Raw genomic sequence first — 17,348 nt, 5'->3', positions numbered from 1 at the left:
CACACACACCTACATACAAACAAGTATAAGCAGATGATCTAAGCATATGTTACTTAGCTAAAAACCCAAAAAGCATTTTTTTTTGAGACAGTTTTTTCTGAAGCAGCTACCATTGTGCGAGTGCGAATGCGCGCGGAACACGAGAACACACAAAGATGATTCTGATCACACATTGAACATTTATAAGGAAAAAAAAAACTAGTTTATTTTACCTTCAATTTAGGTATGATTTGTTATAAATATTAAATAGTCTAAATTAAACTGTTATAATATACCAGCTGGGACATTCTTTTATGGACATGCTGTTCATTGGAGCAAGAAAGAAAAATAATATGAAAGACGTACTTGTTCTTTCTCCGAGTTTTAATTAAGAGTTTTGTGTTTTTTATTAAAGGGTGCTAAAAGTCATCTATACCACAACATTCTGGAGTTGCAGAAGTATCTGTCGATGGGAGGTTAATCTTTACAAAGTGATTCTGAAGCATGCTTCATTGTGGAGCACGTGAAAAAAATTAACCATTATTCATTTTGAGAGAGAATTTATGAAACATTTTCACTAAAATTGCTTTGTTTGAATTTGTTCCAGTAAAAAACGAAAGCTATTAGAAGTTAATGCTACTGCGAAAGTCTTTCACAGTCCATTCACAAACCCAGCTCCTACATGGTTTGCGAAGGTAATAAATATCTAATGTTAAATGTTTAATGTATCATTCTACACTGAGATCAAAGACAGACAAGTTTGTGTGGGAGGAGGGGTGATTTTAGATGGAGCTTTATTTTGCAGAATGCTTTAGTGAGGAAAATGGGAGTAACCTGAAAGAACCTACAAATTTGTGCCAACGTCAGTTCTGCTTTTTCCACTTGCGAAAATCTTGGTTTGAATCCAAAATGTGTTTATTTTGAGGAGCGGCGGGTTTGATGTAACTGCTTGACTATCGTGGCTTACATCAGTTATTCCAAACTTAATTTTTTTTTGGAACATGGTACCTAAAATTAAATTGCTGATCATCTGCACTCAATACACATATCTGTACTACAGTTTTTACATGTACCTATTTTTAAAAATTTATTTCTGGGTCCAAATTTTTAGAACCTTTATAATAAGCCCTCAGCCTTTTGCTTTCCGTTTCACTGATTTTTAAAATTGTACTCGGTTTTATCGGTTTGAATATTTTTTATTTAACAAAATCTCTTGGCACGCCTCCAAAGGCTTGAGGGCACACTATAGAGGTTGGGAACCCTGGCCTGGTTGTACTTGCCGGGGAGTCCTTGGTCTCCTTTGGGTCCGTCCATGCCGTTCCGTCCGGGAAAGCCCCTCTCCCCCTTCACGCCCGGCAGTCCCTGGGGTCCCTGCGGGCCGAGCTCTGCCACGGGCCCCGGCAGGCCGTCAAGGCCAGGGGGCCCGGTCTCGCCGTACAGACCCGGCAGTCCCTGGAGATAGACACCAGCGCAAAGACCGATGTGAATCCCTTGGGGCTTCGACGCTGTAGCTAGTGCTCTCGCCTCAAAGTCTGGTGCAACGCACACAGTATCTGCCATTAATTTGCCTTCGTCAGTAGGCTGGTAACAATGGTACGAGTTAGACGTTCCTCTCATAATTTAAGTTTGTAGGCAATTTTCCTACTAAAAAAAAATTGTGAATGCACATACTTTAACCACTACTTTATAAAACTCTTCACTTAGAATGACTAACAAGCAATGCACAGCTTAAACAAGTGGCTCTATGAAATACTGAATGAAATTTTACTATTTAAGTAATTCCCTTCGCAATTATTTCTCTATACCATGTGTATTTTGAATGACTTTCAAAGACATCAAGAAATTTTTAAAATAGCCTTTTAAGTAGCCCATTCGCTTAGCTGGGAGATATTCCATTACCCCTTCAGGAAACCAAGTAGGAAATTTTCCAGTCCAAAGGTATTGACCTGGGACCTTTGGCGACAAGACCACAACAACGAAGATAATGCACAGGCTCAAGCAGAGTTGGAAGACAAAAAAGTTTATTTTAAAAACCAAAAAACCTGTTTTATTTTTGTTCAAAACAGGTTATTAGGTTTAAACCCCAGCCTTTTTTTTTAATTGCATTAGTTAATTTGGTTTTCACCATGTTCGCGTGCAAGCCTTATACATCCCACTTTCTGCCGCTCATGTTTAACCAGAAAAGTTATAACATAAAGAACTGAAGTGCTGGCCACTCACCGCCTCTCCCTTCGCTCCGGGCAGCCCCGGGTACCCCTTGTCGCCCTTGTCTCCGTACTGGCCCGGGAGGCCGTCGATCCCGGGCACCCCGCGCTCGCCCTTCGTCCCGGGGATCCCGGGCCGGCCGATCCCCGGCAGGCCGGCGTCTCCCTTGGCCCCGGGCAGGCCGTCGAGGCCGGGGCGGCCCTCGGGCCCGCGGAGCCCGGGAATACCAGGCTCGCCCTTCTGCCCCTTCTCCGACACCAGGCCGGCGTCACCTTTCCTGCCCTGAGGACACGCGTCAAGGACGGGTGAACCCAGGTTCTCATATAGCGGCCTTGGAGGCAGTGGCGTAGCTAGGATTTGTGTATGGGGGGGTGTTAAGAAGCATGGGCCCCCGTATAAAAGCGGGGGGTCCGGGTGTCCTCCCCCGGGAAAATTTGGATTTTAAAGGTGTAAAACAGTGCTTTTTTAGCAGTTTTCGGTTCTTAAATTTAAATATTGTAATGGTAAAAATTTTATTAATTTTAATATGAAATTTGTTTTTGAGTGATGAATAAGAAATTAATAAAAGATTTGGATGCTAAGGGGGGGGGGGGGGGTTTGAACCCTTAAACCCCCCCCCCCTCCCCTGGCTAAGCCCCTGCTTGGAGGGGCCACCTAGTCAGAGGTGCAAGTGTGTCAGTGAGGCGGGGCGATGATTGCGACGCTTGCTGTATCTCTTCCGGACTGCATAGGGCAACTATGAGATATGGCGGAGAAACGAAGATAAAGGTGCAATGCAAGTACCTTGAGTGCTGTCAAGAATTGGTACCAGGTGTTTCATTGCCTAAAAAATTATTCTGAAAACATGTGTTTTAGCCATTTTCACACTACTAATAACATTTAAAAAAATAGAATACTGAAACAGAACCATTCATCTGTCCTCAACATATTCTTAAATGCTTTTCGTAAAAAGACCCTACTCTGATATCTTTTCAATAGTGTGGTTAATACTGTAGGACCACCCACATTATAGCTATGTCATTAAAATTAATTAATGAATAAGGGTTTAACATCTGGTTGGACTAAGGGTCATTACCTAAATGTATGCTTATTATTGAGTACATAGGCATCAATACAAATTATCAAGTAATCAGATAATAAGTTGGAACATAAAAACATAGGTGCTCTATAAAGTTATGTCCACTTATTTGCAACACACTTCACCACACCTGACATGAGACAGGGATGGTACAGTAACACTTCTTAAGAAGTCTGTACATATTGTAAGAAATTCTCTTCTTGTTAGTTCACAAGAAAATTTATATATCATATTTATAAGATTACAATTATTTTGGCCCTTTATATGAATTTTTTTTCTGGTGATAAATTAAAATGTTAGTTTAATTTCTTAATGTATACACCACAAACACTTGCACTTACTTACATGCTCATGCAAGTAAGCTCATGCAAGGAATTTAATTTTTCCATTCAATTTAAGCAGTTTGTTTTCAAAGAAACTACGCTAGTCAGACTTCTACCAGAAAATGATATTCATCAACTGTCGAACTAATTACGTTTATAAAAAAATTAACTGTCAGAAAAGTGCACTTGTTCATGGCTTTACCTATGCAGTCAGGAACATGATAATCAAGAGTACTATGGTGGACATATGGTAGGGGAGTTTTTTTTTTTCCTAACCTAAGTTAAAACTAAGTGTGTAAGGGAGGGGTCTAGGTAGGGAAGACAAAGTGCGTCTCAGGGCAAGCCCTATATGCTCTAAACATGCGGGTTTTTAACCATGCAGAAAAGGTGACGTGCATCATGTGCTAGGAGGGGATTGGCCAGCCATGGCAGACGTGGTGGGGGAGGGTTGCAAGACCATGGCATCAATCGAAGCTGGAGAGGGGAAGGGGCGGAGGGGAGGTGTGTACCTGTGGTCCTGGCAGCCCCCGGTCTCCCTTGGGTCCCGTGAAGCCGGGCAGCCCGGAGATGCCTGCCGGCCCGACCGGGCCCATGTCGCCCTTGAGGCCCGCGGGGCCGGGCAGTCCGGCCGGGCCGTCGAAGCCTTGCTCCCCGGGGAAGCCGTCTGGCCCCCGGGCCCCCTTCTCGCCCGGGGGGCCCTGGAAGCAGTCCATGCCCGGCGGCCCTGGGTCGCCTGTCCAGGGGGAAACATAGTCTTTCTGAGGAGCTGCCTTCACTTACAAACAGCGACATTGCTGACACACGGATGGATTACCAGCTATGACTTATTATTTATATTTGCGTCGCCTGTCCAGGGGGAAACATAGTCTTTCTGAGGAGCTGCCTTCACTTACAAACAGCGACATTGCTGACACACGGATGGATTACCAGCTATGACTTATTATTTATATTTGCTACTGGAATAACCAGATTCTTTCTTCTACAGTTACATTTTCCATCGTTATCAATGTTGTCTCATAAAATATCTGTAAAACATTCCTTGTTTGATTTTCCAATTTTTTGCCCCCTACATTTTTGAAGGAAATTATTGTTGTTAGGTTATACTAATTAACGATTTAGCTGTTGTTATTTCTTCAACTTAAACTAATTTTTTTATCTGTGTATGTGGTAATAACCAATACTACTACATTTCCTTCAGATGTTTTTGAAATACAACTAGATTTGATTAGATACCTGATTGCATAAAAGTGGACAGTTGTTAGAAGTTTTGTGGGTTCAATTAACGTTATTTTCAATTTTTAATTTTCTAGAAGAAAAAGATGAAAATTTTTGAATTAAAGCTATATGATTTGATATTCAATTAAACATTTCAAATCAAGCATTTTAGAATTATTACTACTAATAGATACAGCAAGATCCACAAAATATTTAAATGAGAAAATTTTGTAAAATGTATGAAGCCAGGAAGATTTATTTATTCATAAGTGTCTATAGTTTACATGCAATATATAACATACATTTATATGTAACAAATAATTATTTAACTGTATTTTAAATCTATTTTCTTGGACTCCTGTGAAGTTTGAAAACCATAGTTTCAACGCACAGTAAAATCCTCTTAAGAAAATCCCCCTATGTTCTGCTGTGTAATTTAAAAAAAGTTAATAACTGGACCTACAAAATATGTAAAATTTTGCCTTTCTAATAAACTTTTCCTGTTAATAAGTTTTAATTTTTATGTACTTTGAGAAAATTATTAACAGGGATTTACTGAATGTTTGTATTTCATTCAAAATATATTTGATAATAAATAATTTGCTTTGAATTGAAAAAAAAATCAGACGTGGCAGAAGCTTACTAACCGGGTCGTCCGCGTTGTCCTTGGAATCCTTTGGGACCGTCCGCGCCGGGAACGCCGGCGTTTCCTTTGGGGCCCGGGAAGCCGGCGAGCCCCGGTCGCCCGGGCTCTCCGGGCAGGCCAGGCTCTCCTGCAACACACGAGGCCGGCCGTGACGATCCGTCACACCGTCAGCGTGATCCGTCTCCGTTTCCTAGCCGCGTGTAGCACCGACCTTTGGTTCCGTCGCGCCCGGACAGGCCGGGCGCCCCCGCGGGTCCCACCGGGCCCCAGGGCCCCGGGTCTCCCTTCGGCCCGATGCTCCCGGGCAGTCCGTCCAGGCCGTCGCTGCCCCTGTCACCCTTCTCGCCCTGCAGCCCTTGCAGCCCTGCGGACGCAACTCCCGGTTAGATCGAGCATAATAAAACATACGAAAACCATCAAACCACAAATTTGACCATTTTGCGAAATTCAAAATTCAAAATTTTATAACACTAAGTTTTTTTTTGTTCCACAAGGAATCAGTTACATGCATGTTTCATTGTAGGATGGAGAAAACCACTTAGAATGTACTACATATTCATCCCAAATGATGGTGTCCCATTGCAGTTAATTCGTTACTTGAATTTTAATTTTTCTTTAGAAATGATGTATAACTCATGATTAAACTATTTCAAGTTTTATACATTATTAATAAGAGGTTATATATATTATATACACACACAGACATTTATATATATGTGTGTGTATATGTGTGTGTGTTTTTGTGTGTGTGTGCGTGTGTGTATGTGTGTCTATATATATTTGCAATTTAGCAAAGTGATATCCGACTGTCAATCTGTAAGAAACTGACGTTCACATCTAAGGCTAGAGGACTCTGCAGAACCAGATGGCAGCGTGCACTCTTAAACGAAGCACGGCGCGCACACACACACTACACAAGTCAAAAACAACGCAAGTGTTAAGAATCTCACGTTAACCCTGAACCCTCAGCACTGAGAGGAGTACTACCTGGGCTTCCCGGGATGCCGTACTTCCCGGCGGGTCCGGGCAGCCCCCTCTCCCCCTTCACGCCCTCGGGGCCGGCCGGTCCCGGGGGACCTATCCCGGGCACGCCCTGCTCCCCCTTGTCGCCTGCAACAACACGCAGATAGCGTCCCGTTACTCGACATCTCAGTGCTGTTAGCCAAGGGGTGATGAAGCATCAGCATTCCTCTCCAACTTTTTCTAAAAAAAAATTAAATTAAATTATCCATATAAATTCCACATAAGTAAAATCTGTATCATAATTGCATGTACTAAAAGTGCTTAATTTACAGATAATGATGTGAAATTCTAAAAAAAAAAAAAAAAAAAAAAAAAATCCATATAAATTCCACATAAGTAAAATCTGTATCATAATTGCAAGTACTAAAAGTGCTTAATTTACAGATAATGATGTGAAAATGCCCTACAGGCCTTAATTTGAATGTGGGATAAGCTTTAAAAATAAAAAAAAATAAAAAATTTTTTATACAGGATAAAATTGTTTCTTTACCTTTCTTTTTTTTTTTTTGTAGAGATATCAAACGATGTGTGCTGCATGTAAAATGAATAAGAAGCGAACATTTTAAGAGAAACAGAAAAATAAACACTTCACAAAAATCACAGAGCATGTTTAGAATAAACCTTCAGTAATTAAAAATTGCCCCTTGTTTTGACACAAAAATATCATTGGAAATTTACTTGAATATTAGGTCATTGTCTTGCAACTTGCATTTAAAACCTTAAAGAGCTCGTAATTATTTGGTGCACTCAAACGATAGCAAATATTTATGGTACAAAAAATGCAGACTTTCAACATTTGGTATAGAAGGGTTGTAGTTGCCTTGGTTTAAAATTAAAATAATCCTGAAATAAATATTTAAGGACAAATTTTAACGAAAAGAATAATGTGCAAAATCCCACGGCAGTCAGTTGCGTCAGGAGTGAAAACACTTCATGGGTTTTTTTTTTCTACATTTGATTGCCGCCGTACCTTTGACCGACAGTCCTGGCATTCCCCTGGTGCCGTCCCGTCCCGGCTCTCCGGGGAAGCCCATTGGTCCGGCGTCTCCCTTGTCTCCGCGGGGCCCCGGCAGGCCGCGTGGGCCCACCGGTCCCGGCAGGCCTTGCGGTCCCTGCGGTCCGGAGTCTCCCTGGAAGCCGTCGGGCGAACGTCAGGCTCCGTCTCACGCACCATATCAGCTATTCCATTTTTATATCACTACTTGGATTGAACTCTTAAGTAATAACAATGACGAGAAAATTAAATAACCAAATTTTCACGGGGGATTAACTGTCGCAAACTGTAGAAATGAAATTTTATATGAGGGGTGGGGTTTAAATAATTTGTTTAGATCTTGGTATCCGAACGTTTCCTTTCCAAATGAGCATTAACAATGCTCGAAATTCCACAGTTAACTAGTAATGTGTTTTTAAGTTTTTAACTGTTGTCTGTAGCATGCTGCTACCTTATTTCAATTTGGAAAATTTACGAGAGACGTGGCAAAAGCATGTCTTCAAAGAAGGTAAGATGTATGTACAAAATTCACACATTCATTTATATTCTATTAAAAACATTTTTTGTAAAAGGGGGTTGGTCCATATCTTTGAGTGAACTATTTTGTTTTTCGGGGTGGGGGTTTTGATTAACTATGCTTAAGGAGGTTTGTTTTTACAAGAGATAGAGAAATGTAGTAGAATTACTTTGGCTCAAGAATTAGCCTTACCCAGATAAAATTCCCCTTTTCTGCCTAGGTAATGGTTTTTATGAGAAAAAATTCTGGATTTTTTAATTAAGTTGTTTCTTTTGGAAATTTAAATAGAGTTTATATAAGCCACTGACACCTAGCGAAATTTCTGTGAGTGATTTTCAGCCTCGAAAATCCTTTTTAGATGTGAGAATTTTTGAGCAAAATATCAAAAACTATTTGCAACTTAACTAATATTTCAGGTATATAATTTTTTTGGTTTGAAGTTCATCTCCTTAACCATAATAACCCATCCCTTTAATTGAAATTTATGACCTAATAAACTACTCTCTTTTTGCAATGGCCTTCGACAGGGGGGAAATTCTTAAGTATTCCCAGGGAAATTGGGGAGGGGGGGGGATTACATTTATCATTCCCGTTACACAGTTACAAATTTGGAAGCACAAGCGGGCCCCCTCAGTGAGGGGGCTTTTAAATTCCGGAGGGAGTGGGATTTACGCCCATAGATTACAAATCTATGATACATTGTTTGTGCGTACATCGGTTCCCGAAGTTTCAGCTGAAAAGGTGCAACGTCACCTAGTGGGGCGGCGACTCACCCTCAGCCCTTGGAGTCCCTTCTCTCCCGGGTAGCCGTCCCTGCCCGGCGGACCCGGCTCGCCCTTCTCCCCGGATACGCCCTTCGCGCCCTTGATCTTGTCCCTGATGTCGGACGGCGTGGGGCAGTTGCTGGGCTCGCCCTTGGTGCCCTTGTAGCCCGGCTCGCCCTTCTCGCCGCGCCCGCCTGGGAGGCCCGAGGGCCCCATGTCGCCCTTGATGCTGAAGCCCTTGTCCCCCTTGCTGCCCGGGTAGCCGGGCTGGCCCGGGATGCCGTCCTGGCCGGGGAAGCCTCTCTCGCCCTGCGAGACACACGGTGACGGTCCATTGCTGCTGCGAGGGATGTCAGGGTTAGTTGTCAGTCGAACCTCGTTAAGTTGGCCCACTTTTAACGGTAATCTCCAAACAACCCTAGCAATGTTAAAACAAACAAAAAAAAATTAGTAAAAATAAAAGCCGGGATTTGGGATTGGCCGGCAGCGGGCAGTGATTGGCACCGTTACCACACTGACCTCGGTTGACTCGCCATACAGCCTACAATCAGCGGCAGCCCCGGACTTTGCAGGGGGCATGTGTCACATACTTTTTCAGGACCCAAATATTCGGGAGGGGGGGTCTTACTGTGGGAAATAACTCTGCTGCATAAAAAAAAAGGATCAAATTCTTAGCTCGAGAGTATCAAAAAAAAAAATTATATTCAAGTGAAACGAAAGCTTTATAATTGTTAAATATTTGTTCTTTGGAGTTTCAGCAATTTTGTAATAAAATAAACAGATAGATGGATGATTTTCAGTTACAATTTAAATTATTCTTTTTTTTTTAAATATTTGTATGGGTATTCTATATTTTGGGAAGTAAACAGAAATATAATCAGCATCAGCAAATAATTTATTCCTTATTTTTACAAATCATCTTGTATTTGGCAACTACAGGAAGTTTATAAAGTGCAGATGTGTCTTACAATACAAAACAGGGGTAGAGAGGTTCTAGTCATGGGGGTGGGAAGGTTCCCATGGCTCACACCACGCTATCTTGGCCCTTGGAGGGTGAGGCGGGGTTTTGCGAGAAAGAGGGGAGGACAGGAGAGATTGGAAGGGGTTTTAAATGGGATTTAAAAACATTTTGCCTAACATAACTTAAAACTAGTATTTCAGTTGAATACTAATTTTCGCAAATTTAAAAATAGAATTTGAATCACAAAGCGTACCTCGAATCTACCCCTTGAATTTGAATAGAGGTCTCAAGGATCAAAATAAAATAATGAAGACAAAATGGAAAAAAATTAACTATGATGTTAAATCATTTAAACATTTAGATGTTTGATTCATAAACAAATTTTTCCGGCTCATAATTTTTTTTTACTTAATTACATGTATGAATGGGAACAAAGAAAAATACAAATAGACCTAGGTAGTAAATTTAGGAGTTGTTTGTGTTAAATCTACTACTTTTTCTCAAACATTTGTGTGCAAATCTTTCTTCTCATATCTCAATTCTTCAAAATACTAGATATTCAATGGTTTTTAAAGGTTTGAGGATTTGGCAGGCCTAGCACTACTTAAAACTGTCAAAACTAAGGTTTAGTGTGATGTGTAGGAGAGGTTGGAATTCCGGAGGAACCTTGATACATCCTACCTTTTAGCCACGTCGTGCAGATTATCAACCATGAAGGATGGGTAGCATGTTTATCATGGTTTTGCCTTTAGACATTTTTCTATAAGGTTACAGGACGTTGCAATGCTTCAGCGAGGTATAATTACTGAAACGTATCAGTGGACATTAAGAAGAATAACCCAGGTCTCTGACGTGTGAGGTGGAAATATGCAGTGGCGTAGCTAAGGTGACTGGCCCCCCTGGCCAGACTTGAAAATGGCGGCCCCTTCTGGATTAAAACAGAGGGGGGGAGCGTTCAGTAACCGCGAAACCGTCGCGGCAGCGTCCCCACTGCTCCGGCGCCCCTGGCGGGGGCCATCCCTGCCACCCGCCTGCTACGCCACTGGAAACATGTCATGCTTTAAGCAAGTGGGATGGATATATGGGTCTACAGGACGGTAGGATGGTCAGGTGGAAGATTTGAGCGAGGTAGGGAACACGCCAAGGGGAACGGGATGGGACGACGTGACTGGTCGCTGAGCGGCTCACCGTGTCTCCCTTGATGCCGGGCAGCCCTGGCAGGCCGCGGTCGCCCTTGATCCCCGGCAGCCCCCGCGGTCCGACGGGGCCCGGCCGCCCGGGCTCCCCCCGGTCGCCCTTGTCGCCCGCGGGGTAGATCACCTGGTTGGCCGGCAGCGTCGGCGAGTCTCCCTTCTGCCCTTGCGACCCCGGGATTCCCGGGATCCCGGGCTCTCCCTGGACAACATGGCAACAGGAAGCCGTGAGCATCTCCATTTCCCAATTCTTTTTTAAGTGAAACTTATTTGGGTGTGATGAGAGTAAAATTACAAGGCCAAATTTTAATGCATAGTTTTTTTTTTTTTTTTTTTTTTTTTTTTTAAATATTGTTGTGAAACGTTTCTGACATAAAAGGGAAAGATGATAAATACTTGCCGTAAGGATGTAAAGAGAGCACTATGCTAGCTACATTGTTTGGCTCGTTTTCGTTCTCCTCTTTGTGCAATGATTCGTCCCCCTGCTCGAAAAAAAAATAGAACTGAGAGAGATATACGTGAACTAAAGAATAAGACAAAAAGAGTTCTCTGAAATCGTCTTCATCAATACATCGCTGCTGATGGCCACCATCTTCCTGATGTGATCTACAGAACATGAAAAAAAAAAAAAAAAAATAATGGGGATGTATACTGATTCCAATAAAATAAACCTCATTTCTCTAACTTGCTCCTTTTTTTTTTTTTTTAATAGACCTTCAAAACCTGGTACACATATTTGGCCCCACCGTGTACTTGAGAACTCTAGTATGGAAAGCGTCGAGCGCACAGACTCACCGACAAACCGGGGAGTCCCACCGGGCCGGGCAGCCCGTCCTCGCCGGGCACCCCGGGGTAGCCCCTCTCCCCGGAGGGACCCCTCTGGCCCTGCAGCCCCGGCACTCCGTCCAGCCCCCGGTCGCCCTTCTCGCCGTTCAGCCCCGGGAGGCAGGCCGCACACGTCCCGCCCGGGCGCCCGGCGAACCCCGGCTCTCCTGCCAACCACGCACTCATCTCGCGTCTAACTCTCGCTCCAACGCCACTAGGGGCCGTTCATTCATTACGAAAGGACGACCCACACTCCCATGTAATATCACATGAGATTTCTTGGGGAAACCCTCGCCCCCCACACACACCTTTTCCTTTTCACATAAGATTTTCCTAGAGTTTCCCTAAAAAGCATTAATTACATATTTAAATCCTGTTAGATATGGTTCAGTTACACTAAAAAAAAAACTTTACTATTTGACGTAAATCAAAGATTTTTTATTTTTTTAAAACATCATTTTTTTACATTTTTATAATCAAAGGTAGTATTTGAAACAATCTTAAAGTAAGGAAACAAATCAGTCAAAAAAAAAACTACAAATGAGGAATACTCTGCGTAACATAAATGAACTATGTTTGAAACAATCTTAAAGGAAATGAGTCAAAGAGTAAAATATTACTTAAGAATGGCTTTTACCTCCCTCCCCCCCAAGGTACAGATTTTTTTTAACCCTTCCTCCCCTCTCTCGGGACCCTTACGTAATTAATGAACACTCTCTTAGTGCCTTAAATGCATCTAAAGATATGTTGTCATTTAAAGAATGTTATGAAACAAATTTTTTTAACACAAAATGTGTGCCTCGAGATCTCTAGGCCCTGGTTTCTGTATAAATAGGTTACTCTGGGATAAAATAATTATGTCGCAAACTAGAATGCAAAACTTGTTCTCTTGCACTGTGTTCATGATTGGACCACAGATATTTGGACACATCCCTCCATGACCATCAACGATGCCCAGCCATGAGAAACGTAAGCATTTCAGGTAAGTCCAATTAACAAGAACAAAATGGTTGTCACTATGAAATCAGCCAATTTAAAAACAGAACGAGCATATTAGGCTTTGAATTTCAACCTGACGCCAAACTAAATCGCAGAATTTCCGGGTCTCTAGTTACACGGCACAATTAAATGAGTTTAAGTGAACATGTTACGGTAACCATATTTGAAAAAATTATCTTAATTGAGAAGAAAGTGCTTGTCAGGTTACATGAGAATCAGAATTTTACAGCTGAAATCATTCGCAATGTTTATGTGCTTTGTTTTGGTGTGTATTAGGATGGGTCTTTAACTGCATGCTTAAGACTACCATACATCACAATTATTCTGTATTGCATATTCAATTATGTAATTATTTACGTTTTCAAATTTATGATGTTGCATGACTTGCATTCAGCAATATTTTTGCCAATGGTTTGTTGAGATTAAACCAGCCAACCACAAGGTAGCATAGAAGATATTTCGTTCTAAAGTACTTGAAATACCTGATTAGTTTAAATGAGAAACAACCGTGGGATTACGCCTGAACGCCTCTAAGGCAGTATCCCCTCTGAGAGAAAACGATAATTAAGAGTTCCTGAGCCGGAAGGCTTATGATGACTATACTAGGCGGTCCGTATGTGTTACGGCTGCTCACGATGCCCTTGTGAGCCACCAGAGGATTCATTCGGCACAGCGTCCCTTTGTTTCCGATGGTCAACCATGGGTATGAGATCTGGTGTAGGAACTCGAATTGTCTGCAGACGACTTACTCAACCTCCATCAAAAAAATGCTCAGACGTGTAACCAGTTCAAAGTGCAGTGTAGCCACGGCCTTACTCTCTGGATATATACCTGGTTTGATAGGAATGGTGTTTGTTGCTGTACGTTCAGCAAAGAGTCTCTGGTGCGCTGGATGGCTTTACCTTTGGGTCCCTGGACTCCGGGTCTTCCTGGGGTGCCGGGCTCTCCGCGGGCCCCCGATGGTCCGGGCAGTCCGGGAATGCCGTTCACAGAGTCTCCCGGGATGCCGTGCGGCCCTGGGTAGCCCTTCTCTCCCTTCGCCCCCTTCTCGCCATTGCGTCCTGGGATGCCGTCCAAGCCCTTAGGTCCCTGAACGAGATTGAAACCAGCCTCTTCAGTCGGGTGACACACACACGGAGTTCTCTTGGACACCGGGATTAAATTCCCTGACTTTTAGCTCTTTTTTTTCCCAGGAAATTACTCTGAAAATATCCCAGAATTTAAAAAATAAATTCAAAAATAATAATTAACAAACAAAAATTTTTTTTTATATAAATTTATGTGCAATTAAGTTTACTATCTATAAATGAAAATTTTCCTGACCTTAACTTCACTGCCATGTCAAAAACATTCAATGTCTTTCAAATGAACGAGTAAAGCTTAACCAGTCTATAACTCTGGCACGTATCATTTTAAAGCCTCGAGTCAATATTTTAAGATATCCAAAAGGGAGGGAACGGAACATGAAAAATAGATTCCTTGCTATCGACTGTCATTAATGGATTGAACCAGAGACTTTTTTTAACTTTGCCTATTCTCAATTCTAAATTTTGAAAATATTCTAGAAAAATATCTATTTTATGATTTGAAATAAATTAGTAAATACAAGTTTAGTGAAAATTTTTCCATTTCAATCACTGTAAAAATGATCTTCTTAAAGAGGAAAAATAGGATCTGGAAAAAAAAATCTTGTTTCTAAACATTTTTAGGCCTTAAACTACCTGCAGTCTATTTCTTGACCTTTTCCACGTTCCCTTACAATACGATTGATTTACCTGATGATGAAATTCCATTTCACAAGTTTTTAAAGGAATAGCCCTTAAATATTAGCAATCATGGGTGTGGGATCAATCGGCATTGGGGGTGGGGGGGGTGGGGAGGGTGTTTGGCAGAGGAGGCCTGAATCCCCCTGGAATAAAGAAAAGGGGGGGGGGGGCATTGGCACTTCGAAATCGTGACCGTGAAATAGAATTGATAAACGTAAACATAAAACTATGTTTTATGGGAAAATTTCTGTATATTTTAAAGTTTTCCGCTATTGCATGCATATAGGCCAAAATAAGGGCAATATACAACATACAAGCACCCTATCCAGGTCTTCTTTCTGGTGCCCTGTATTTATATTTACAAAGTATTATTGTTTATTCATGAAAACAAATTAATTTATATAAAAAAATAATAATATTCATGAGTATTTCACGCGAATTAATGCAGATTTTCATCTGCAAAGGGTTCATAGAAAAAAACTTTACAGTCAGTTAAAAATGTTGGTGTTAGATTATTCAATAAATTACCAACAGTTCTAAAAAATATGGACCAATATAATTTATTTAAAAAGGAATTATTTCTTTATTTATCACATAAGGCTTTTTATAATATAGATGATTATGAACATGAGGTAGCTTCGTAATTTTTTTTATATGTATTACTTTTCTTTTATATATAATATTATCTAAATAGGTGCTTATTCATGGAAGTGCAGCTGTTATATTATATTATTTTAATTTTGTAATGCTTTTAATACTGTCTTTTACCTGTTTATGTGTTTGTATTTATGTTTACATATTTGTAATTTTATTTTGACATATTCTATACCATCATGTATGGTCTATTGAATGAAATAAAAAATCAAATCCAATTAAATCATGACTTGTGTTGGTTAACTCCACGTGGGCCCCCCTTGTGAATCCTACAGATTTGCACCCCTTGTTAGCGATGTCAGGAAAATGAAATAGTCGAGCTTTAGAGCTCGTGAGTGAGCTAGGAGGTGCTGCTGCCGACTCACCGTGATGGACGCTCCCTTCTCGCCGGGGAAACCTCTTGGCCCTGCGGGGCCCGGGGGTCCCGGGTACCCTATCTGCCCTTCTTGGCCGGGGTATCCTGGAACACAGGGCACATCACGTGCTTTTTCTCGTCGCCTTGCACCTACAGGGCCACAGCCAGGATCTCGTGAAGGAGAGTGTCCGGTTTTACTATTTTTGACCATCACATAATTTTTTTTTATAAAATTTTTTTTCTTTATAATTGAATTTTAAAATAAAATTGATTGTGACACTAAAATCCAGAGTGGACTCCAGAACTCCGACATTTGTACACAGAAATATTAAGCGATGATCTTGAGAAAAAAATAACTGACCGTGTGATTTTTTGGTTTTTATTTAATTGTGTAAATACTTTGTTCTTAAGTTAATTATTTGAAGAATTCGCTAAAAACAAGTCATAAATCCTAATAATACATGAAACCCTCATGTAAAGTTTGAATGAAAGAAATGATTTACAAAAACAGGTGTGCAAACGGGAATTAAATATAGGCTACTTGGAAAAACAGTTCCTGCCGTTTCTGTGTGTGAGGCAAATCGGACTGTAATGGGAATGAAATACATTATTGTAGCCCGCTAAGGAAAAAAAAATCCTTCCAAAATTATATCTCTGTAACCTTATGTAGCTAGCTTGTTATAATTGTGCTAATTCTATTTTATCTTTTTTTTTTAATGCTGGAAGGGAGGGGTCCGGACTCCAGGGACCTCCGCCCCTAGCTATGTCCCTGTCACCAAGCATCAGGCTACAGGCGTGGTTTCACATCCACGGCGGTGGTTCAAGGGCTTCTTCAACGGGATCATTCGCCTCCCACCAGGAAGAACCGGGTTCGATTCCCAGCGGAATCAAGCCTGGATTTTTCACAAGTTGACACATATGGAAGGCAAAATTTTTCCATCAAATCAATACATTGATTTTTTGAAATGTCGATGGAATGATATCGATACTGATAAATTATCTGCTTTAAAATATCAACTTGGCGTCAAGATGCTTTGTTCAGCGGCCTCGGTGGCCATCACTCAGCCCAGTTCCTTCCCATCGCCACCCGAGGTAGGATGCTTCCAGCACACGACGACTTTATCTTTTCTGTGTTTGATCATCATCACTCCAGTCTTATTTATTACTTCAAATTGCTTTTGTTTATCCTCGATGCTTACCTCGGGGGCTTGACTGCTTAATTAATTACATATTTAGTAATCTGCTAGCCAGGGTTCGGACGCCAAACTAGTCTCTGACCGTGAGGTTGTTGGAGACACCTTGTGTTAGTTTCAAAGATGTTTTTGAAAACAAGTGCGGCACTCAGCCAAAAAGTGAGTGCAACAGGCGTCTGTGAAGTACTGTACCTATGAGTCCCGGCTCTCCCTTCGCGCCCTTCTCTCCGGGAAGTCCTTCCAGCCCAGGCTGACCAGACACTCCGGGGCCTCCGATGGGACCCGTGGGCCCGCGAAGTCCCGGCTGTCCGGGCCACCCGTCGTCTCCCTTGGGGCCTCGCGGTCCGGGGTACCCCCGCGGTCCGACCGGACCAGGCGGCCCGGGCCGGCCCAGACCACCCTGCAAGGACGTCATGTTTGGACGCGGTCTCGTGTTTCTCACTGCCCCGTGGCCTTCCAACACATTGTGTTAATGTTTGCAAAGTTTGGTTTCTCTTGCCAGAGTTTGGTGAAAGCAGTTATTTTTGTGCTAGTGACTAGGAAACTTTCCGCTAATGAAAAAATTCTATAAACAGCCGGGAATCAAACCAGGGACATCAAGCTCGCCAGCTAGGAGCTCAAGTCACTGATCCAACAAGGCTCTGTAGTAATAAGAGGT

The 17,348-nt window shown here is 41.9% G+C and overlaps 1 protein-coding gene across 1 annotated transcript in view; it reads right to left on the bottom strand.

Moving 5' to 3' along the window:
• Window positions 1–17,348, bottom strand: part of LOC134539084 (collagen alpha-2(IV) chain) — a 77,740-nt gene that overhangs the window by 13,396 nt on the left and 46,996 nt on the right. Inside the window, exons 10-22 of the mRNA XM_063380814.1 lie at window positions 16,883–17,090; window positions 15,508–15,602; window positions 13,625–13,811; window positions 11,694–11,890; window positions 10,894–11,100; window positions 8,754–9,053; window positions 7,440–7,599; window positions 6,434–6,556; window positions 5,658–5,810; window positions 5,448–5,573; window positions 4,095–4,318; window positions 2,200–2,466; window positions 1,260–1,431 (exon numbers count right to left, since the gene is read on the bottom strand). Of these exons, the coding sequence (XP_063236884.1) occupies window positions 1,260–1,431; window positions 2,200–2,466; window positions 4,095–4,318; window positions 5,448–5,573; window positions 5,658–5,810; window positions 6,434–6,556; window positions 7,440–7,599; window positions 8,754–9,053; window positions 10,894–11,100; window positions 11,694–11,890; window positions 13,625–13,811; window positions 15,508–15,602; window positions 16,883–17,090 (2,419 nt within the window). The remainder of the gene's footprint in view (window positions 1–1,259; window positions 1,432–2,199; window positions 2,467–4,094; window positions 4,319–5,447; window positions 5,574–5,657; window positions 5,811–6,433; window positions 6,557–7,439; window positions 7,600–8,753; window positions 9,054–10,893; window positions 11,101–11,693; window positions 11,891–13,624; window positions 13,812–15,507; window positions 15,603–16,882; window positions 17,091–17,348) is intronic.

Source organism: Bacillus rossius, chromosome 14, assembly GCF_032445375.1.
Source record: "Bacillus rossius redtenbacheri isolate Brsri chromosome 14, Brsri_v3, whole genome shotgun sequence".
Lineage (NCBI taxonomy): Eukaryota > Metazoa > Arthropoda > Insecta > Phasmatodea > Bacillidae > Bacillus > Bacillus rossius.
Note: the sequence above shows the minus strand (reverse complement) of the source record. Positions and strands in the feature narration are given on the sequence as shown.